At 37.2% G+C, this 24,833-nt stretch overlaps 1 protein-coding gene across 3 annotated transcripts in view; it reads right to left on the reverse strand.

Annotated features, from left to right (window-relative positions):
• myo1ea (myosin IEa) overlaps positions 1 to 24,833 on the reverse strand; it is a 49,639-nt gene that overhangs the window by 4,553 nt on the left and 20,253 nt on the right. For all 3 annotated transcript variants that reach the window (XM_084108013.1, XM_084108012.1, XM_084108011.1), the window contains exons 5-22: positions 19,770 to 19,857; positions 17,336 to 17,425; positions 16,518 to 16,649; positions 14,962 to 15,096; positions 14,674 to 14,806; positions 13,124 to 13,320; positions 12,958 to 13,038; positions 12,453 to 12,539; positions 12,176 to 12,262; positions 11,183 to 11,350; positions 10,302 to 10,387; positions 7,801 to 7,882; positions 7,515 to 7,621; positions 5,581 to 5,679; positions 4,878 to 5,022; positions 2,137 to 2,251; positions 696 to 865; positions 443 to 588 (exon numbers count right to left, since the gene is read on the reverse strand). In XM_084108013.1, coding sequence (XP_083964139.1) covers positions 443 to 588; positions 696 to 865; positions 2,137 to 2,251; positions 4,878 to 5,022; positions 5,581 to 5,679; positions 7,515 to 7,621; positions 7,801 to 7,882; positions 10,302 to 10,387; positions 11,183 to 11,350; positions 12,176 to 12,262; positions 12,453 to 12,539; positions 12,958 to 13,038; positions 13,124 to 13,320; positions 14,674 to 14,806; positions 14,962 to 15,096; positions 16,518 to 16,649; positions 17,336 to 17,425; positions 19,770 to 19,857 — 2,148 coding nt within the window. The remainder of the gene's footprint in view (positions 1 to 442; positions 589 to 695; positions 866 to 2,136; positions 2,252 to 4,877; positions 5,023 to 5,580; positions 5,680 to 7,514; positions 7,622 to 7,800; positions 7,883 to 10,301; positions 10,388 to 11,182; positions 11,351 to 12,175; positions 12,263 to 12,452; positions 12,540 to 12,957; positions 13,039 to 13,123; positions 13,321 to 14,673; positions 14,807 to 14,961; positions 15,097 to 16,517; positions 16,650 to 17,335; positions 17,426 to 19,769; positions 19,858 to 24,833) is intronic.

Genomic DNA, 24,833 nt, shown 5'->3' on the forward strand with positions numbered 1-24,833 from the left:
TTGAGAGAGTTCTGAATGTTCTGAATCATTTCCAGGGACCACTAAAAAAACTATAAATGTTTTTTAAAAGACTGAAGCTTTGTATATCCAGACACTCTCGATTCAACATGTGTTAAGTAACACAGGGCAGACGAAGGCTCGAACATCTAACTGGACCTTTGATGTCTCTACGCCTATAATTCAGCAGATGGTTATCCAAGGCATTATGGGACTGCATACAGGGCTCGAAAATACAGGCTCTGTTTTACACATGGGAGGGAAGCTGCAGCTCTTTTGGCTTCTTGTGGCTGAACAGAATTAAAAAAAATTGTGTGTGTGTGTGTGTGTGTCTGTGTGTGTGTGTGTGTGTGTGTGTGTGTGTGTCAGATCACCTCGAGTGCTAAGGTTGGTTGTAGCTTGCCATTACATTAATTAAACTGACTGAGCTTGTGTGGTGACGTACCTGAAAGAAACAGCCAAAATCTTCTCTACGTCAACTTTGCGCTTCAGGACCTCTTTCACAAGCCCTTTCTCTGGCCCCTGCTTCACCTTTTCTCTTCCAATCAGGTAGACAGATCTAGGGGTGAGGATCAGGTCTCTCTTGATGCTCTGGACAGATAAAAACACCCATACATGCATATAAATGCTTCATGTAATGTGCTAAAAATAGTCACTGATACTCGGGCACATCCGTGTGCTAATTTTGGTATGCTCACCTTAAACCGCCTGTCAAATTTATTGACTTTGTCTGCAAAATCAATCTTCTCCCTCTTGCCCACAAACTGCCTGAGCTCAGGCCGGTCATCCATACCCAGGTAATCACCAACAAAGTTCCTGTTCAAGCTGTGCCTTCTTCTCTCCTTCCTGTTCAGCAGCAGATCAGAGGCTGGAAGAAGATAGAACACATCTTCAGTGTTATTCTCAAAGAGCTTTAGTTCTTGTGCCATGTCCCGCCATGTCCAAAAGATGAGATGAGATTAAATTCCCCAGAAAACAGGACCAATTAAAGTAAATTGTATATGTGAACAGAATTTTTGAGTATCCTTTACAATCAAGCTGTAATTTTGTCAAATTATACAAAAACTCTGAAAATATTTAATTGTGTGTATGTAGGATTTACAAAAATGCAGGCTATAAAATTAGCAGAAAAAAGGAGTAAGCCATTTTATTGCAAAAATGTTTAAAATTGGATACGTGGTTGAAATTATATTTGTTACAAAAAAAAAAAGATGGTTCAGGGGAAAACAATTACAGAATTCTGCTTGGTTTCATGTACACTACCGTTCAAAACTTTGGGTTTGCAAAGATTTTTTTTAATGTTTTTGGAAGAAGTATTTTATGCTCGTCAAGGCAGCATTTATTTGATTAAAATACAGTAAAAACATTGTGAAATATTAGAATGACTGTAACCTACTGTAATCTGTATTAAAATGTAATTTATTCCTGTGATTGCAAAGCTGAATTTTCAGCATCATTACTGTGTCTTCAGTCTTCAGTGTCACATGATCCTTCAGAAATCATTCTAATATGCTGATTTGCTGCTCAAGAAACATTTCTTAATATTATCAATGTTGAAAACAGTTGTTATATTTTGTGCAAACCTTGATACATTTTATTCAGGATTATTTTATGAATATACAACTCAAAAGAACAGCATTTATTTGAAATAGAAATATTTTGTAACGTTATAAAAGTCTTTACTGCCACTTCAATTTAATGCATCCTTCCTGAACAAAAGTATTGATTTCTTTCAAAAACTCTTACTAACAACAAACTTTTGAACGATAGCGTATGTCCATAACTGCACACTGTTAATAGCTCAACTAAATACCAGTGAGAGTGGAAAAACGTGTTTTAGTAGAATTTGTATACTAAAACTGGGCCAAAAGAGCCTGTAGCTGAAGAAACACCCAAACATGGACACTCAGACAGGGTGTGAGGTTTTTTTTGTTTTCTTTGTGTGTGTATTATTATTTTTCAACATAATGACAATAATTCAGCTGAAAGCAGCAGTTGTGGTCAGACTCCAAAGATGTACAGGGGGAAAACCCAAACTGTGACACATTCTGCCATGTAAAACAACATTGATTTCCCTTTTCATATAATATCTTTGTACGTAGGTGCTTGTCCAACTATTTGTCTGAAGGTTAAACTCACCCTCCTCCCTCATTTGAACGTATTTCTTGCGTGCGCAAAATTTCCTCCAGGCCGTCTGAATGGTTCTGGCATAACCGTCGAATTTGCGATCTCTCGTCTCCTCCAGCAGGAAGAGCTGCAAATAGAATATAATGCAGGTTGTTTTACATGAATCAAATCAAAAATACTCACAAAAAACTCACAAGATATCCATTTAAATCAGTCTAAAAAAAAAAATGCACTAAACCGACTTAACATCTAATAGTGCAAATAACATTAGTAAATAGAGCTGCATAAACATGTCCATTACACTAAAGGTCACTTGTCATTGGAGCTTATTAAACAGTCCCGGAAAGACAAGGCCCATTATGACACATGGTGGGTTCAGTCTGTCCTGTCTGTCATGCAGCAACTTCTCTTTTTCTATTTCAGATTTTCTATTTCTCTTTTTCAGTAAGCAGCTGTGTCCAAGTGTTTTGCGGTCATCCCATAATGCTCTGAGCACTGTGTAGATCCACTGTGCTTCCTGTATCTCAGAACACACTGTCACAGCTCTGCCGCACTGTAGACTAAACAGCAGATCCTATCATTATCACAGAGGCCTGGCACTGCCTCACACACACACACACACACACACACATACACGGCTGGCACAGGATGAGATATTAGACGCAAATACACAATCCCTCTTTGCCTTCCATGTCACACACTAACAAACAAACAGACACACACCTCCCATTGATAATTATTTTCATGTTATTGCCATTAACTGATAAATGGCAGATTCTTATTTTGCTTTGTTCAAATAAATGAAAAACATAAATACAAATAAAACATTAAATAAGTGCAGTGCATAAGTGTTTTTTTTTTTTTTTTAAGTATTACTTTCATTAAGCCAAGATTACATCAATCCCGATAATAACGTTTTTGTTTTTTTCAGAAATCATTCTAATTCACGGATTAGAATCATGGGACACTCTACAGACTGTAGACTGAAGAATGAAAAAGTTGGAAAAAAAAATCAAAAAATTCAGCTTTGCCATCATAGGAATGAATTACATTTTAAAATATATGAAAATAAAAAGAATTATTTTAAGTATTTCTTAAAAAAACAATATTTCTCAATATTTAACAATGTATTTTAAATCAAATAAAAACTTCTTTCAAAAACACACACACAAAAAAAATCTTACTGACCCCAAACTTTTGAATGATAATGCATGTACAAATATATTTCACTATTTCAATAATGTATAATATTGTTGTTGCAGTGCTGAGATTGAGATTCTTTTTGCATTACAGATGCTGACAAGTAGGGAAGGATGGTCAAAATATGCTTAACTGACATAAAAAAATTATCATAATATAAAAACCTTAAGATATCTGGATCTTAATTGTATTTGTTTAAAATGTTCCCCCTTTTAATTCTGTGGTAAAATATGACCTGGACATTTCTTAACAGTGTTTGTGAAATTAAATCACATTGTTTGGATGTCTCATGCAAACACTGTAAGACTTCATCAGCTCTCAGTAGGATTAAAGAGCGCCTACTTCTACTACACACTCACACACTCTCTCTCACTAAAGAAATTCCTGTAGTCATGAACTAATTACTCAGTATCAGCACCTTATCTCAGAAAGAGTTTTGTTTTGAGAGGCAGTGCAGTTCAAATCTGGGCCCTCCTAAATTTTATATTACACAAACACACACATTTTACACAGAAAAGGCCACGTTTTAACACATACATGCCAAAGTCACACATCTCTGGATAATCTGGTGCATTCATGCCGAGCCACAGAGCCTTATACTGTGTCTCTATGTATACGTGTGTACATCTAAATGTCAACAGTGAGATCACAGCACATCCACAAGCAGTGCTTTCATAAGCAAGCTGAAAAAAAAAGTAGTGGAAAAAGCAAAGCTGTCTTGGACATAACAGAAGCAGCTTTACCACAGCACTGTGTGTATCAGATCCAGAGCAATGTTGACCTAACGGTGCTGACGTGGGACCAGCCCAGTGTCCCTCCTCCTTCCCTACTGACTGCCCACTATTCATCAACCCACTCTGAGCTGAGCTGGTGTCTGCCAGACAAAGGCTGACTCTTACACTTTGCCTCTCTTCTGCCATTACAGCACAACTCAAATGTTAAATCTTGACCAAAGTGAAAAAACAATGTTCAACATGCTGCTGATAGGGAGGCTTGTGTCAAGTATTGCTGGTGTATCTAGTCTGATGTATTTTTCTGAAGTGTGCATATTGTAGAGCAATCCAAAAGTAGAAGGATACTGAAGCAACATTTAAAAATGTATCAGCGTCATTGCGTTATAATGAAATATCAAAAAAGTAGCATTTACCAAGTGTTCCGACCCCAAACCTTTGAACGGTCGTGTATTTTAAAGAAAGATGGTACAAGCACACTGTTCAAGCAAAAAACTTGCTTGGTTTTTGGCTGTCAAACTTAAGGTATGGCCAAATTAGACTTTGTGTTCCATTCACTTTCATTCATTTGTATGTGAATGTGGGAGAGTCAGAGTGCAAACAAGTGTGCAGAAGGTTCCTCTCCCACCAAGCCTTGTTGTAGTGAAAAAGACATTTGACTGACAGAGGACCAAAATGTGAAATACTGACTTTTCAAAGTGGAGTAGACATGCATTTTGACATTTTAAATGTATTACAATTTGTTAGGATAACTTTTTATTGATTAAAAACAGACTCCCTGGGGCATGATATCATATCCTGTTGCTGAAAAATTGAACTTACCGATTCAGGGGCTTTGATGAAGATCTTGGTATGTCCGAGCTGATACTGGTCTTGGTCCATGTTTACGGAGCGCAGGAGATGCAGCACACCCTGCTTCTCATCCCCCCGCCATGTTGGCCACGACTCCTTCGTCAGAATAGCATACCTGAGACACAGAAACAGAGAGAGAAGATGAGGAAGGTTTCATCATTTTGAGAATGAAATCATATTTTATTAAACTACATATTTTTCATTCATATAAAAGTAAAAAATGCTCAGTTGTCTTCTGAAGTGGAGCCCTGTGTAAATATAGTACTGTAGGCAGTCTGTGTGTGCAAGATAAACACTTGCAGGGTGGAGTAAAAAAATATTAACACATCAAAAGATGATTCAGGCCAGGGTTTTACTTTATGTAAAAAGTTAATAACCAAATGAAGCATGTGAAGTAATTGATCATATTAGACCCTTAAACCAACACAATAAGAGGAAACTGTCCAACTACTGGCCCATAACAGAAGAGGAACCAAAATTCGTCAACATAAAAGTACTATAACACACTACCAATTTAAAGATCTCTCTTCCTTCTCTTTGTAAAATTCTTGTGAAAATATGGTGTCTTGTCATTGGATCTCAAAATTGTAACGCCAGATATGTTCTCATTCCATGAAGTTCTATGAAGAGATCCCGGTCAGGCTTTAAAGATGACTTTGAAATCAGTCTTTACCGGTTCAAGAACTTGCGGAAGACTCGTCTGTAAGCATAGCCGGCACGCCTTACTCTAATATTCTCTTTGAGACCCAGATATTCGACCTGGTGCTTCACTCTAGAGAGACAGAGAGAGAGAGAGAGAGAGAGAGAGAGAGAGAGATGGAGAGGAAGGAAGGTTAATATATATACAGCAACAGTCAAAAAGCCCCTTTACAGAAATTCATCTCAGTTTTTTACAATTTCAGAGAGAAAAAAAGGCATTTCTGGTGGTTTCCCCATCAGCCTTTCCTAAATAAATGACTGAATAATTGCAAATCTCATTGATACACATCCTGAGAATGAAGTGTGAGTGCTAATTATACTGCCCATTGTGTCCAACATGAACAATGCTCACAAACTCTCATAACAGGAAGACCATTAGAGCCTGAACAATCCAACACCCTGGATCAGAACATTTCATTCCACATTTCGTTCCAAAAAAAAAAAAAAAAAAAACTATAGCGAAAGATGAAAAAGCCAAGAAAAGCGAACAAAAAAAGATGAAAGAACTGTCGGGACAAAGAACAACCATGCTGAAAAATAAAATCTGAATCCATGTTGCTACTATTTTCCCATTTTACACTACAGTTTAAAGTTTGGGGTCAGTACGATTTTTAATACCTTTATTCAGCAAGGATGCATTAAATTGATCAAAAGCAACATTTACAATGTTATAAAAGATTTCATTTTAAATATCAAATAAATATCAAAACTGATGATAAGAAATGTTTCTTGAGCAGCAAATCAGGATATTAGAATGATTTGTGAAGGATCATGTGACACTGAAGACTGGATTAATGATACTGAAAATTCAGTCTTGCCATCACAGGAATAAATTACACAAAATATATTAAAATAGAAAAAAAAAAATTTCTTGGTGCATCAAGGCAGAGACTTTATAAAAACGGACCAACCACAAATCTTTGAATGGTAGTGTTGACTTAAAATAAATAAAAAAACTTAGAACTTATAACAGAAATTTAATTTGCTGATATGCTTTCCTTGAGAAAGTTTCTCTGTGATTTTTCTGCAGAACTGCTGTGACTTGTGAAAACACAAACAAACTCAGATGCCTCATTAAAGAGGATGTTTTCCTCTCAAAGTATTGTTTTTTGTTTTTTTTTACTTCAATATGAATAATGGCCACTTTAAGAGAATATAATAATTTAATAAGAAATCTCAACTATGTCCATTATAATATCAGTTTCCTATATAATTGTAACACAGCACTGACAAAGATTTAAAGGAACACGCTGACTTTTTGGGACTTTAGCTTTTTCACCGTATCCCCCAGAGTTTGATAAGTCCATACATTCCCTTTTCATCTCCGTGCGTCCCGTAACTATGTCTGACGCACCCACCGCTAGCCTAGCTTAGCACAAAGACTGGAGGTAAATGGTTCCAGCTAGCATACTGCTCCCAATAAGTGACAAAATAATGCCAACATTTTCCTATTTACATGTTGTGTATATATTCTCAGAAGGCGAAGCACTGCTACTTGGGCGGAGTGATTTGCTCGCAGCACCTGAGAAGCCCCGTGGTGAGGAGCAGAGAGTTCGCTCAGAGTTGGAGTAAATCACTCCGCAGAAGTAGCAGTGCTTCGCCTTCTGAGAATATAGTTCCCAATATGTATACGGTTAGAAGATGGCTGTGTCTCATGTGTTATTTGTACACGCTGTGACTATACAAATCACAACATGTAAACAGGAAAATATTGGCATTATTTTGTCACTTATTGGGAGCAGTATGCTAGCTGGAGCCGTTTACTTCCAGTCTTTGTGCTAAGCTAGGCTAGCGGTGGGCGCGTCAGACAGAGTTACGGCACGAATAAGCTAAAGTCCCAAAAAGTCGGCGTGTTCCTTTAAGAGACTTTTGAATGAACGTGAATTCAACTTCACCATAATATCTTACCTGCTCTCCTCCCAGTCTTTGGGCTTCTTGGTCTCATTGGGTTTGATACAGCGGATGTAGTGAGGTGTACACTTCATCAGGGTGCTCACCAGATCATTGGCTTGTTTCTGCCATTAGAAAGAAACAGAAAGGATGTAAAAAAGCTAAAGCAGCTTAGAAGAAAACACCATTAAACCTGCAAACCACTTCACAGACAGTCAGGCAACCAGAAAGTGTGAAAAATGGTTTAGTCATATGAGGTGAAACAGAGAACCTGCAAAGAGCCTGCAGAATAGACTCAACTCACCTTGATTTTACTCCCTGCAGTAGTGGGTCTGCCTTTTTTCTCAGCATTGAGGTTTTCTGAGAACAGGGCACGGATGAAAGGTCTAACGAAAAGAATCAAAACAGATAGGAATGATTTGAAAGGTGAATACAGGATAAAGAAATACAGACTGTAACAGACAGGAATGATTTTAATCGTGTCTCTCCGCTGCAGACCAGGGTCACTTGAATTCCTGCAGGCCACAGTGCACATTGTTTTGGAGCTCATCATCACTGGGACAGGGTAAGAGTTTGAATACTTGTGGGTTTTAATCGCTGGTGTTCACTATCCTTTAGTCTCACTGCCTCCTGAATAAGCCTTTTACTAAGCTTATAGATTGGTTGGTTGGTGTTTTAATGACATGCCAGATTCTTTGGCTATTTTCATGGCAAATAACTAGTTCCACTATAAAAAAGCAATTTTAAAAAAAACTATATGATGTTTTTAAAGTTTGCTTTAGATAAAAACTGACCTCTATGTTACCTCTTTTAAAAATGTATTGTAATATAATTTCCTAAGAGAACTTAAACCAGAACAATTTAATAAAATATGTTTAAGAGATACTAAACTCTGGCATGAGGAACATCTGAGCTTGTAGAACTAAATGCTTTGTTTTTATTGGATTTCAATATTCATAAAACCCTATTAGTATTTCAGAAAATTCCTTGTTTAGCACAGTTGTGCTCTCTGGACAGATTCTGTACCAGAAGCCAGCTGGTAGTAAAACAAAAAATCATCTACTAAGGCATCTAATTTTATTAACAGGCTTATTGTATCCAGTAGTTTTCTTCTTCTTCTTCTGCCATGGAAGTTTATGGCAGCCCATAGAACCGTATGGTAAAAAGTTGTGAAATTTGGCACACTGATAGAGAAGAGTCTGAACAATAACCACAGCAATTTTGGAGTCTCTAACTCAATCACTATAGCGCCACTAACTGTCCAAAATTTTACTTACGTTTATGTTAATAACTTTTGAACCATAAAAGGGCTAGAAACAAAATTCAGTTTTCTTGATTTCTTGGTTCAAGATGATTCGATTGCATTCCATATGACATAATTTGGTAACAGCGTCACCTATTGGTCAAAAGTGATTAAATCATATTAAAAGTGATTGTGTTTATGATTTTTCAGCCATTTTGCCTAAAATAATCTAAAAATGCCTTTAATTACTCATTGTTGCAGTTGGTTTAATGCTCCCAGCCAGGCTTCCATGATTCATCTGGCCTTTTATGTGCTTGGCCCTTTAATTGCTGCTTGCAGCTATATTTATTATCATTACATTTTTTATGTAAACATGCACTAGACGGACATGTTTGACAATTGCAAATGTTTGTGTCTTTAGCAGCATCTTGTGCATGACACAGCTTTGTAAAATGCGGCACTCAAGTTAAAGGAAGAAATCTTGCTTTATAAACACAAAAACACATTCTATGTGAGTGGGCCCTAAATAATCCTTTTTATACCTGTGGGTGGATTTTTCTTAATGCAAATCCATTTCTGGTATTCTTGTGTGCATTATGTGAAAGTTATAGGCTATACAATTAAAAGGCTATAAAAACATATAATGTTTAAGTCTTGTTGCTATACTTTCAAAATGTAGCATGTATTTTAACATCTATTCCAGTGCAATGTCCTGCCCCCCAGACGTCCACTGAAAGCACATTATAATAAACAAACTTTTGCTAAGAGATTAAGAAAGAGATTTTATAACAAGAAATTATTATCAGCCAACCAGGCATGCCACAAATGTAGTCGATAGAGTTCAAATGAACTGTACTGAACCTAGTCAGGGATAATGGTGACGTTAGTAATGAAGAGAACAACATTTTTAAAGCTCTTTTCTCTTCTAAAATCCGAGCATAATATTTCTAATACCAGAAAATCCACATAGTTATATGATGGTAACAGCTTTTCTTGCTTTGCTCTAACCTCTCAATGGGGGTGGAGCTGCAGGGCCACGTCTGCGCAGATGGACAGGAAGCCCTGCTTCGTCACTGAATTGACAACTAAGATTTCTCTTTCTTCTGTTTTGTGCTTAAGACCTGCTGGCTGGTGCAAAGGAAGTTCCTCTGCAAACTCTGCATGTGTGTATGGTGTGTATATATGCATGACAGCACATGTCTGAATGCCGTCTAAAAGCGGACCCCCAGAAAGCTTCACAAAGGGCTGCTGGAGGAGACGGTTTGCACAGATGGCTTCTGAAGCACAAAAGAGGGCCAGGAGCACATAAGAGTGATGGGCACGCTCTACAGTCCAACTCCCTTGAGAGATAGAAGGGCCTTTTGGACTCAGAAACAATGCTAATCTCCTGCACACTTCTTTTATAGGCCCTCAGCCTTCAGCTGGCCTGATTATATCCATGATTTACATATATTAAGATGTTCAAGTGCTCACAGTGACTGAGGTCTCTCTGAGAGTCTGTTACAAGCAGCTGTTGAATGATTCGAGACTGGCTGTTGTTATGATGGCGGATTGACACTTACATCTCACTGCTCTGCATTAACTCAATCAGGTCAGTGAACAGCACATCCCTGTTTCTCTCACAGAAACCCTCTGCATCATAAGACACCTGGGGGGGACAAATAACAGCATTAAATCAGTTGTGCGTTCTGAACAGGGTTAGAAAATCAAACAATTTTTTGAGCCACGTTGAGCCAATAAATGTTCAGATCAAAGTCAGTTCAACCTATCATCAATGACTTACTTAGTCTTTGCATATACAACAGGGTAACTATATATATATATATATATATATATATATATATATATATATATATATATATATATATATATATATATATATAAACACACTGAACAAAATTATAAACGCAACACTTTTGTTTTTGCCCCCATTTTTCATGAACTGAACTCTTCTGAACTCTGAACTTCTATGTACACAAAAGGCCTATTTTTCTCAAATATTTTTCACAAATCTGTCTAAATCTGTGTTAGTGAGCACTTCTCCTTTGCCGAGATAATTTTGGTTCTGGTTCATTTAAAAATAATTTTGTTCAGTATATATATAAAAGTATATATGTATATATATATAAAATTCATTTTTTTATCATGGGATTTCCATTGACTGTTGAATGTACTTATTATAAATCTAATGGTGCAGGATGTGGGCGGGCCTCCCCTCAGAGCACGCCTCATTGAACACAGGGTATGTGGAAGGTACCCATACTGAACTACTTCAAGCCAACAAAGAGTATACAAGAAACTAAGAGAGAGATGAAAGGAAAGAAACAGCAAGAGACAATGCAATTTAGAAACACAGGCAAAAGAGTAGAAGTAGAAAGTAAAACATTTAATAACACTACAAGAGTGATAAAGAGATGTTTGAGACAGAGAGAGGTATAAATACCTTGCCAGCGTAATGGTGGATGATAAAGCCCTGGTTCCAGCTGTTAAAGTGCTCGTGGTTGTTGATCTGCATTCTGAGCTTCTGCAGCATCGTCTGATCTGCGCCTTCACCCTTCGCATGCATAGTAGCACACACATCGTCCAGTATACTCATGATGCCTGGAGGATTCTGGGAAAGGACACAAACAAATGAAAATGACATTTATACTGTAAAATGCATTCATAATCATTTTGAGACATCCTATTAGGCTCCTATTAGTCATTTTATTTAATTTTTCATTTTCTCTTTTTGTTAGGGTTTTATTTTGTTGATTCTTATGCAGCCTTGATAACAAGCAACCAGAGCCAAAATATCAATGCATCTTGATCTGCATTTGCGGTATACAAATAAAATATTTTGTTAGTAGTAGTAGCAGCAGCAGCAGCAGTAGTAGTACAGTTTTAGATAATGTATAGCATGTTGCATTGCAGGATGTTAACTTGTACCCCCATACTATAGTACACAAAGATTTAAATTTACAAACATTCATGCCTAAAGTGTCTGAAACGGTTTGAGTCCACATTCACAGACCTTTCAAGCTTAATCAAAACTATTATCATACATTAATCTTTAGTAAAATCACACCTGTCAGAAAATTCAGACATCTCTCTATCCACACAGAGTCCAACAAAGGGAAAACAGCTTGTACATTTCTCACAGACAAGCATTAGCTTTTAGCAGTGACACAGAGAAGCACTTTCTCACATGCTGTCATACAGAGGTTCTCCCTAGTTGTGAATTTCATGGCTCTTTGTGTCTAGTCTCTCTGTGAGTGGAGCAAATTGAATTTGGAGGCATATCAACCATTTTGAGGCCATTAGACAAACAGTCATGGGAAGAACTTCTTAGTGTGTTAATGTTAGTTTTATTGATTTAACTGCACTTGGCAAGGGCAGATAAGATCCAGCTTTTGAAATAGATGGATGCTAGAATTACACAGTTGGCAAAACTTACTATTTTACTCTCAATGAGGTCACAGACGATCTTATTGTTGAAGTACTCTATGGGAGTCCATCGGATTCCTTCCTGTACATACTCCTCCTGAAGAGAGGAAAAAGACAGAAAAGAAAAGAAAAATGATGAAAATGATCCTATACTAGGGTGGAGCAGAAGTACTTCCTGTGCTGCCAGAACAAGGTTAAGGGAAAGGTGTGACTTAAAATGACAAGAGTCTTATTCAAGATCCACATTGCAACAACAATAAAAGCACAGGGGTCTAATGAAGTGTTACCTGCTCAGCTTTTAGAGTCAGCTCAATGAAAATCTGCTGCAGCTTTTCATTCACAAAGTTGATGCAGAACTGCTCAAATCCATTTTTCTAAAAGAGCAAATGAAAACACAAAAGACAGATAGATAACTATGAACCAAAAATAATACCAGTAGTCAAATGAAAACAAACAAGATGTAAATATCACAAACAATGATTCAACATATTTCTGGAAACTGGAATTGGAGCAGCACAGGATCAAATTAAAAGGGTTGAAAGCCCTGTTATCTAGCTTTATCCTTCTTATGAAGGCAACACAGGTAGTAATCTTAATAGTCTCAATACCAGATGCTAAACCAAGAGATTATCAGATTAGTCAAGCTCATTAATATGTTATCTGTTTACAAAAAGAGAGGTGAACCAATCCAGACAATTAAAAATCAGACATCTCATTCATCTTATCTCATTATGTAGACTGGATAGCTCCAAATTCAAATAGTGACTAGAAAAAATATTTTAAAACACTCACCTGAAAGATCTCAAAGCCATATATATCCAATACTCCAATGTTCAGCTCCTGATGGTCCTTAACCATGGCTTTATTGATTGACTAAAGAAAAACAGGAACCCATTCAGTGCTTATTTGTTCTGTAACTTCTGTTTTTAAAAGGGATGTAGGTGCATATTGCCTGTACCTCAACCAGGTAGTCAAAAACACGAGAGTGCAGAGCTTTGGAGAGGGCATCGCGTGTGAAACACGCCTGCTCCACATTCAGAGTTACGTCTATGGACTCTGACTTGCCCCCCCACTTGCCGTCCATCTTACGGCTGGTGAGTTTTTCTTTAAGACGATTCTGATCAATGCCCAACAGGAAGGCAGGAAATGCCAAAACTTCGAGAAGGAGAGAGAACAGTTTGGTAGAGTTAGAATATACATATACATATACACATATATATATATATATTTGCACAGTAAGGCATACATGAGTGTTTCTAAATATATAATATACACTACTGTTCAAAAGTTTGGGGTCAGTAAGATATTGTAATGTTTTTATGGTCATAAATTCCTGTGATGGTAAAGCTTAATTCTCAGCTTTAGTGTCACATGATCCTTCCAAAATGCTAATTTGGTGCTAAAAACATTTCTCGTTATTATCAATGTTGAAAACAGTAGTGCCGATTAATATTTTCACCATTGCTGAATAAAAAGCATTCATTTTATTTAAAAAAACGAAATCTTACTGACCCCAAACTTTTGAAATATAACACAACATAACATTACTTTGCTTTAAAAAAAAAACAAGTAACAAAAAGGGGTATGTCATAAAAATGACTCATGATCATTTATTTCTGTGTAGTCACAACAATAGATCTCATCTGAGGAGAGAGGCACGGGTGAGACACCAGTCCTGAGCCTCACTCCATTTCTGAGCAACCCCACCTCATCACTGACTCACCGCCTTAAAAAAGAAACTTCCCTCATTCAGCCCTGATAGTGATACAATCCGTCATACTGCTTAAGTATGGCTCATTATTCAGATGTACGGGTGTGGTAGAACAGAGCGCACAAAACTGACCTCCCAAAACAACGCAATTATAAAAAGATCTGAGACTGTCCATGGTTCTCAAAGCTACCATGATGTCAGTCAAAGACCTTCATAAAAATCTATGGATTTGAAGATGTTATCTATAACTGTTCGCATACGGTTTTGTCATAAGCAGGCAGCTGAGCAGTTGTGGCGTGTGTGCTTTTTACATTGGCCAACCAACACTAAATGTGTGAAAGCCGCTGGCGGCAGACAGGAAGAGGGGTTGGGGGGCTGGGAACAGGAAAAGGCACAGATTAACTTGATCTGCTCCCAGCACAGCATGGCTTTATGCCACAGCAAACAGCCTCTGTCATTCAAATGCATTGCTCCACCTGAGAAAGCTTGGAGACACTAGAGAGAGAGAGAGAGAGAGAGAGAGAGAGAGAGAGAGAGAGAGAGAGAGAGAGAGAGAGAGAGAGAGAGAGAGAGAGAGAGAGAGAGAGGGAAATAGAGGGGTGGGCTGAACGTTCCGAGTTTCACTTTGTGTAATTTTATTGTGTGATGTAATATGCAGATACCAAGAGCGCATAAACAGAGTGCTAATTTGGTGTGGCAAGACAGTTTGGCATGAGCTAATGTAGAAAAAAAATCAGCAGTACATAGTTCAGACGGGGACACCAAAAACAAGGGACGACGCAAAACTAGGTACATACACTCATCATTTTCTACAGCAGCGTAATTCCCTGCTTCCCTAAAGTTGATGTTCCCGAGGTGAAGAATTCCAGCCACAATTTGCAGTACCAGGGCACGGTCCACCCCTGAGATACCAATCACGTCCATGGCATGCTGGGATCAGACAGAGAGAAGAGAGGGGAGAGGGAATATGAAAAGAGGGGAGAGGGATATGGAAAATAGTTGTCATATTTGAACAGGTAAAATTTTCACAGCTAAAGAACAGAAGAGTCTATCTCAAAATAGCAAGCTGCCTAAATCATACTTACCAAGGTTTCCTGGAAATCATGCTTGTCGTTAATATCGTCAACTTTATAGGAACCTGACTGGTTGAGGTAAGTATAGTAATCCAGGTTTGTGATACCTAGACTGCTTTTCTGGTCTCCGCTGGCTCCCTCTATTAGCTGTGAAGAGAAATTATATATTTTATTACATAAAATTCGTTTCAGAGTTTTCATTAAAGTGTGTTTCTTCAGCTTCAGAAATTTTATGTCCAAAGGATTTTATTAAAACCAAGAGTTTTCAACTTTTTTTCTGTTTTTTGTTACGTGAAGGTCACATTAAAACTTTTTTGTAACATTTTGTAAGCTTTTTGCTATCTAATAGTTTTTAAGGAAACAACAGTGTCAGTGAAGAGCTTGCCTGAGATGAAATATAAGAAAAGAAAGAAAAGAAAAAGAAAAAAATGAGGGCTATGCAATGATTAATCGCGATTAAACGCATCCAAAATAAAAGTTTGTGTGTATTTATACACAGTACAAAAACATATATTATGAAAACACAAACTTTTATTTTGGATTAATTGTTGCACAGCCCTAAACAATTTAAATAACAGTTGTGAGAAGAATATTGTTTTATGTATAATTTCCTATCAAGTTTAAATTTTGTCAGTTCATATATACTATCAATCAGAAGTTTGAGTTCAGAAAGGTTTTTTTTTTTTTTTTTAAAAGAAATTAATACTTTTATTCAGCAAGGGTGCACTGCATTTATCAAAATTGTAACAAAAGTTTTCAGTTTCAAATAAATGAACTTTTCAATTCATCAAAGAATCCTGAAAAAATATTACGGTTTCCACAAAGATATTAAGAAGCACAACCGTTTTTTTGATAATAATAAGAAATGTTATTTTTTGATCAAATAAATGCAGCCTTGGTGAGCACTTCTTTCAAAAAAATCTTACCAACCTCAAACTTTTGAACGTTAGTGTGAAATATTATTTAATGTTGTGTATCTTGTGACAGCAAGACAAAGGAGTCAGCCATTTTATTCCAAAAGCGTCACCACTGTCATTTTCACTACAGAAAGCCATTAAACACAATACAAAATTTTAGATGTGGAGGAAACGATACTGTGTTGGGAATTTTTGACACTCTGGGGTGGAATAAAGTAGGAATTCTCATGGACAATGTTAGCAGAAAAGAAATAAAAAACCTAGTGAGTGTGAAAAGTGTAAGAGAATTTATTTTCTAAAAGCCTACAGAGCCAAAAGTGTCCATAGTTGAAGAAACACCAAAATCCAAAAGGTCCTAAATAACTCAACCATAAGAAACAGTCAAACTCTCCAAACTTGTGAAGAAGAAACAGCAGCGAGGAGACCTATTAAGAGGAGGTTAGACAGTATCTCCCTCTTCCAAAGAGCTCAAGTGGTAAACTCAAAACAACGTGACCTGCTTTTCAGAGCCAAATGGCTCCATCTTCCCTTTCCTGGAATTTACTGTGGTTATTCATTCAATTTTTCCTCATAACATTGTGTACCTTTGCTACTGACGTTCACAGTGACATTTTCTGAGGGAAGAAGCCCATCTCATGTCCTCATTCTCACCTGGTAGAAGATGTGGAAGCTCCTCTCTCCAGGATTCCTCATCACCACGCGTGATTTTTCCAAAAGAAAGTTGGAGATTTTCCCACCATCTGGCTCCCCGCCGGAACTGAACTGAATCTCAAAGTATTTCCCCTGTCAGTGAAGATGAATGTTAAAAAGGCACAGACGTGATATTCTGCAGGTGGATGTGCATATGCCCAGAACAGAAAAAAAGGAAATGGGTGCCACACACACACACACACACACACACTCTTCACTATCATTTATGTGTCTCTCTCTATCCATTTATGTGTGCTGAGCTGTCCACGGTTACCAGACATGCCCAGATTTAAAACTGTAATGACATTACCAGCCCCTGAACTCATCAAAATGATTTTACATCTACAAAACATCTACATCCACTACATAATCCATTAGTATTACTTCTAATTCATTCTTCTTTAAAACAAAACTACACCAGTCCCAAAAACAAGACATGTGTGGACATAAATGTAGCAGAACTGCAAGTAAATGTGGCGTATAAAACACAGTTTGTAATGACTGCTTTGGCCTGTGAGTATTTTTAAGGGCAGTACTTGCCACGTTTAGGTTAAAGCCTTACGATAACATCATATTTATCAAATGTTCTTATTTCAGTGGCAAAATTGTTCTTTCTTTCTTTCTGTATTTAAACTGGATGATCACCCTGTTTTTGCTGATTCTAGTGCAACTGTGTTCCTCTCAAATTTATCCTGAGCACAAGATACACCCCAACACAAGACATCTGCTGTCTGCTCTCTTCAATAAAATAAATCTATGGGAGAAGGAATGCTGCTTACAAATCGACTGGAATTGTTGTTCCTCACTGTCTTAGCATTCCCGAAGGCCTCCAGAAGAGGGTTGGACTGCAGAATGATGTCTTTTACATGCTGTGTAGAAAGAAACAGGAAACAGAGAGGGTTTGAGAGTTACATTGACATTTGGCACACTGTGGAGGATAATAAGTACAGCACCTATGCTGATCTAGAACTGATCGGATGAGGAAACATCCAGTTTGTAGGGTGAATTCAGGTAAAACTGGCCATCTCGATGTCAAAAAGTGGCTTAAATGGCCTGAATCCACCCTACATACATTGATATCAATACATGTGCACATTCCACACAGCATTTGCACAGTGTTGTCTAGTTTGAGCCATTCGACTCAGCAGCCAAGAGACAGACAGACAGATGCAGAAGTTCTGGGATATCCAAAAACCATCACTGTTTATAACAATAGGCTTCTGGAGACTGAAGTCCCATGTTTAAGTCCTTATCAAGCATACAGTATATAGGGCACAAACCGCATAAAGATATTTAAAGGGCATATTTATAATTTCTCCAACAAAAAACACCCGTTTGTAGTCCTGCCATTAATTTCCATGAGTTTCATGTTATACATTTGCATAATTCCCACCTACTGGCTTCTTCTGGCCACTCTAAAAGAACAGTTGGGTAACTGATTTTACTATGTTGAGGAGACGCTGTTTTTTATTCACGGCAAGGGCAGAATACATTGTATGGACTTCTAATACTGAAGCCATAGTTACCATCTATAATACTGTTTACAGTTGCCTTGGGAACTGGAACCCAGTTATGGTAAGGGGCATAACATTTCCGACACACACGCTTCTAAGCAGTTGACCAATCACAAGAGACTGGGCCAGCTGACCAATCAGAGCAGACTGGGTATTTCAGAAAGGTGGGCTTTAAAGGCAAGGGAACTAAAACAGAGCATTTCAGACAGAGGGTGAAAAGCAGCAACGTACCGTATGAGAAAAATAATGTTTTTTTTTTTTTACTTTAAATCATGTAATTTTATTCTAGCAGACCCCAAAAATAAAATGATGAACTTGAAAAAAAAGCCACATTGCTGATGTAAACAAATTAGAGCTGAAAGCTTGTTTGCATTTGCAATACCAGGAAAAACACACATGGATAATTTGCACAAAGAGAAAGGGTACCACCTTTCACCACCTAAAAAATATAGATACAGACAAATAAAAGACAGGAAAACAGTGGGAAAAGGAGACAAAAAATAAGAAAGAGGGAAATGATTATTACATCACAGAAATTAGGATGTACCATACAACAGTGATGGTCATATGATCATGAGGCACAGTGACATCCGAGGGATCAGACAGACAAAGGCACAGCAGAGCAGAGGGGCTTTCTGTTATACTACAATACTCTACCTTGTTTAAGACGCAAACAAACATGCCCATCAAAACACATGATCAAATCATTCAATTTAATCCACAGGGAATCATTTCATGATGGATATTCTTAGTCCCAAAAAAGTACAGTGGGACTCAAATGTCCACATTGAAAATTCACAATAAAGAGATTTAAAATTTCATTTAAACTAAGACGTTAATTCAGTGTGATTAATAACAAACAAAATAAGGCTTTAAAAAACAATGCAAGTAATCGTGCACGCTGCTGACCCGTACGTTTCGGAGCACATTTTTAGATATTTTACCTGGATGAGTAGACAAAAATACTCCAAAAGAATATAATTTTTTACAGTGTTTTGACTTGTAAAAGCACTTTTTGTGATGTCTATTCAATGCATCTGTCTGAAACAATAATGTACTGTCTTTGACTTCTTTATTAACATGAAACATTTCAGATTTTGTATTATAGGTCACTAATCAAATAAGTAAATTTGTGACTGATAAGTGTACAGAAGTTCACATCAAGTTTCTCTTTGGATCATTCTCAAATCATGCTGGAAAACATGATCATCAGGTTTTAAACAAACGTATGGAGTTCATGAAGCTCGAGTGATGCTGTCATTGAAGCAAAAGCCGGAAAAAAACAAATGAAGGTCATGTTAATTTACACTCAGAATGTTGTGCATAATACATGCATTTTCACTATGGGTTCTTAGACTTTTGGACTGAACTATATACACTCATCAACAAAGGGTTAATTTAGTCAGATTAATGCAATCAACAAGTGTCAGTCCTCTGACTCTGAGCTCACTCACATGGGGGACACAGGATAGATCAGAGGGGGATTGTGGGGGACAGATGGCTGCTGGTTGGATTTAGGGGATGAAAGAACAATTCTAAGAAATGGAGGTAGAGGAATGATGTCATGAGCCCAACTTTCTGTCTAACATTAACTGTCAGAAAGAGTCTCAGTAAAGTCATCAGATACAGGAAGGTTTTTTTTCTCTTTTCTATTTGATCACACCTTAACTAATCCTGATAGTGTCTCTGTGCAACCCACCTGAACTCTAGGACCTCCACCTGAAATTTTGGAGATGTAGCTCATGATGTACTTCGCTGCTACTGTCTTCCCTGCTCCGCTCTCACCACTGTGAAGAACAAAGAAAAAGATGACAATATTAAGTTAATTCTGTCAAAATAAATGAATAAATAAATGAATAGTAATATTTCACAATATTCCTGTTTTTAATGATCTGAATTATTAACAAAATGCAGACTTTCGGAACATAAGAGAAAACATTATTCCAAACTTTTGAACAGTAGTGTATACACGGATACATGTATAGATCTTAAAAAAATAATTTATTGCTATTATACAGTACATATATTAGACTTTTAATGATTGTTACAAAATAACAGCAACTGCATTTAATGTTTTAACAATCAACATTTTTATGAGCATATTAAAAACTCACATTTTCTTTCACCTACAGCAGTTTAAAAACAAGAACAGGAGGGCATTAACAAGTAAAACCAGCCCCTGTGTGCCCCACAGCACAATACTAAAATCTGCTCAGCAAGCTTTTAAGAGGGTCAGAGAGGGTTTAGTAGATTCTTATCCTCAATTAATGCAGATCAAGTAGAATGGTGTTGTCGAGAGGGGGATTCCTTTAATGAACTAAATATGTTTCTATATTACTCCACAGTGAGCTACAGTCTGCACTGTGTTGCTGGATACTGGGAGCACAGGCTTATTTACATAATATGTGAATGGCTTGTTTGAATACAGAATGCACATAAAACAAAAGGTTTGTTTATGTAGTCAGTAATGTTCTTACGAGGTGATATGTATACATCTGAACAGTGAATGCCAAAAAACGTAGATGACAATCACACATGCACACACATCTTATGTTCACCAAGGCTGCACTTATGAGATTAAAATACAGTAAAAACAGAAATATTGTGAAATATTATTTCTGATTTCTATTTTAATATATTTTAATGTAATGTATTTTTATGTAATTTATTCCTGTGATTACTTCAGTCTTCATTCTCACATGATCCTTCAGAAAGCATTCCAATATGCCGATTTGCTGCTCATTTATTATTATTATTATTATCAATGTTGAAAACAGTTGTGCTGCTTAAAATTTTTGTGGAAACTGTGATAACAGTTATAAATGTCTTTATTTTTACATACTATAATATAAAAGCATCAATTTAAAAGAAAAAAAAAAGTTAGCACAGTCCTGTTCCGCATGTACATACTAAGTACTTATTGTAGCAATTACAATAACTGGGCTACTTATAATTAGGTACTAACAGCCAAGGAAATACACAGGAAAATTTGCTGATGAAAATGCCATTCATTAATCCTGTTTGGAAACGCTGGCTCCATTTCTTTTCCTTCAGTTGCTTTACCCTCTACTTGCATCCTTCCGCTTGCCCTTTGCCTTGGCAGAGCCATACATATTGAGATGTATGTGGTTTGGCGGATGATGACAAGAAGGAGCTGGTTTATTTTTCTATACTTCTTCTATTACCCATGTCAGTAATACCATTTCGAGAAGGCACAGCTGTGCGTATTAAAGGAGGCTTGGGGAAGTGGTAAGAAGTCCATTACATCACACAGCAGTGGTACTACACACCTTTCTTTTTACCTCGTTCTATCGTGAGAGCCTTGCAATACATGCAGAAAATCTTCTCGTGGCGGCTCCAAGAGTTCTTACAAGAGATTTAGTCCGCCATGTGGTTCTCATTCCTTTGTCTTGCGAGTTTATAGGCTCTCCACCTTAAAGGAAATGTCCCTGCTCGGATACAGGCGATGAAAGCTCTGGGAACACACTCTTATTGTACACTGTACACTCAGTCCACTTAGATTAATTGTCCATGACTATTTTTAAACATGTCTTTGGGCGATTTGTAATTTGTATGCTGTAATGCTTATTTTTCAACTTCCTGCATACGTTTGCTGACCAAAAACGGACACAGAGAGAAAGAAAGAGAGACACATCAGCCATTCAGTCTCATTCAGTAAGTGACGAGTCATGAGACTGATTATTCAGCAGCTGAAACATCAGCTCAGCAAATACAGCACTGGCTCACACTGATGAGTGGGAATGCTTTTGTATATCATACTGTAACTGTACAGACCACCAGGTCTGCCATACTAACAAGATGAAGCGTTACTGATCTCAGCGAAATGGTCAGTCTATTTGTCCTTTAACACATACAAAGCCTAATTATGTAAATAAATGGCTTCCTCTGTTGGGAGAGTAAGACAGATTCTGCCACATCCTTCCTCATTGTTTCCACCAGACAATACTGATTTAACGTACCATTATACCACCATACACAATGAAGATCACAACATTCCAAACAAAATACCTAAAAAAATCATAGATTGTGGCAACATACACTACTGTTCAAAAGTTTGGGGTCAGTAAGTTTATTTTTTAAATGAAATTAATACTTTTATTCAGTAAGGACACATTAAATTGATCAAAAGTGACTTCTACATTGTTAAAAAAGAAAATATGTTCTTTTGAAGCCTATATTCTCCAAAGAATCCTTAAAAAGAGGATTCTGGTTTCCACAAAAATATTAAGCAGCACAACTGTTTTCAACATTGATAATAATAAGAAATAATTCTTGAGCACTAAATCAGTATTTCAGAATGATTTCCGAAGGATCATGTGACACTGAAGACTACAGTAATGGCTGCTGAAAATTCAATTACATTTTAAAATATTAAAAAGTTATTTTAAATTGTAGTATTTCACAATAGTGCTGTTTTTACTGTTTTTTATTTATTTTTTAAATCAAATAAATGCTTGGTGAGCAAAGAAGACTTCTCAAACAAAAAAATCCCAAACTTTTGAACGGTAACTGGCCATGTGAAAAGGATCTTTCTTTAATGCATAATGGTCCTGTGCCTGTTCTAACCAAAATACAGCTTGACCACAGGATGCCTGGGCAGCAATTTCATGGTTTTGTTTACTAATCTGGATCATCACAATTCCACTTCCAGTCTCTTTATGTGGTCTAACTGAACTGGAAGCAGTTTTCCCGCTATACAAACAAATGGGTGAGAAAAATGCTGAAACTGAAGTCACTTACTATGAAGTAAGCACTACAGTCACCATCCAGCCCACAGGTGACTATGCGATCTGAAAGAAATGGCCCAGGTCAGCAGTGAAAATCTCCATGTTAGCAACTTCCCCTCCTTCACCATGTTGTTTTCTTAAACTAAGGTGGGCTAAAATTCCCCAACTTTTTTTAACCTGGACAACTAGCAGCAACAAAAGTGAGAGCAAAAACAATGCTCTTATCAAATTAGTCAATTCTTCGCTCATTCCTAGAACGCACACCACTTGTTGAGCCAGAAGTTGGCTGCTGTACAACTAGCTGCTGTACAAACAAACAGTGCAATACTGAATGCACTAAAGAACCAGTGTTCATTTTTCTGAAGGTAAATATAAATATAAATATAAACTGAGATAGATTAAAGTGTTGATGATGAAAAAGCTGTTTAAAGTGTAATAGGAAATATTGACACTCCTTATGTTATGTGGCTCTCCAATCAAGAAACTCGTTTTGATTCAATGACTCTTCATGAATTACCGGATTACTTCATGAAGAAACACTATTAATACTAAGCAATATTACACCCATCGCAACTGGCTGTTCAGTGAAGTTTCCTCCATTTACAGTAGCCTTACAAGGGCCTTACAAGTGCATTTCCTGTGCTCGAGCAGGAAGCACAGGTAACAAAAGCTCTTGTGCGTTGTGTCCCCTACATCCTGGAGAAAATATAACAATAGACAAAGTAATTTTACATCCTTTGGTCTTTATTTTGTACATATCATCAAAGGGGGGTAAAATTATACTCAACCACTGAGGCTGTTGGGCTTGTTGAATCTGTTCTATTCAACTGTAATGTAACTGTACACCCTCAATAACATAACCAAAACAGTAATGAGGATGTATTCACTCCAACTGACAGCCAGGTGACTCTCCCACTGCAATGTCTGCACTGATATCATACCAAACCTAATTGTATGTCACACCCTTTCTACGTCACACATAAACAGAATGGAGCAACACTTAGTCTTCATGGTTTGAAAAGTAGAACTGCCAGTTTAACATGTTAATTTAGTACAAATCATTTTATAAAGAATAACACAATAGTCAGAGCCGATAGCCTTGTGGGCAGCGCTCTGACATATAGCGCAACCAGTGGTCGTGTTAACCGAATATTTTCCGTCACTGACTGATTTTTTTTTAGCAGTTATGGAAAAATAAATGCATAATCTAGTCTATATGCTGGTCCTGTAAGATCATGATCAAAAATTTAATTTTAACAAAACCAAAAGCTATTTAAAGCTGCAGTCCGTAGTTTTTCCTCTTTGTCGCCATCTCTGTTCGAAATCTGCAATTGCAGTTATTCGCAGAATTATCAACTTTACGTGGGTTGTGCCTCGGCACGGCACAGCGCGGATGATTCCAATGTTTTGAGGAGAATGTGCAGCTGTCAGTCACCGCGCCGGTGTGGATACTGTCATTCGCAATCACAGATTATACTTTTTGGAAGTATGACCAACATAAGAACTTTCACCGGAAAATGTCATCTGAACAAGTAAGTAACATCCACTTTTGTTCCGACCAACTAAGGGAAAAAAAGCATTGAAGTAAATCACGCTGATTAAATCTAACGATTGCTTATCATATCACGTCAAACCTTGGAAATTATACTTTATTCTCAAATTGTTAATGTTAACAACATCAGCATTGCGTGACTACATTTAATGCCCTTCCGATATTATCCTTGTTTTCGCATGGGCCCGGTTGCAGTCTCTCTTTTTTTGTAGCCGCTCTGAAGTCCAAAGTCTTTTGCATTTTACAACGGGTGAATCTCCAGTTGTCACTGGTGATTGTCGTTTGAACCTTTCTGGATCCGCCATCAAATTGATAAGTTTAATTATATCAAGTGCTGTGAGAAAAGGCTATAAATCTCAACCTCCAACATCCTCACGTGCAATATAGCCTAGTAGCCGAGACACTTCTTTATGTGTACAGATGTGACGTAATGACGCAAAAACATGCTTGAATTTCCCACGGA

This window comes from Abramis brama (genome assembly GCF_963993115.1).
Source record: "Abramis brama genome assembly, chromosome: 3".
In the NCBI taxonomy this organism is placed as follows: Eukaryota; Metazoa; Chordata; class Actinopteri; order Cypriniformes; family Leuciscidae; genus Abramis; species Abramis brama.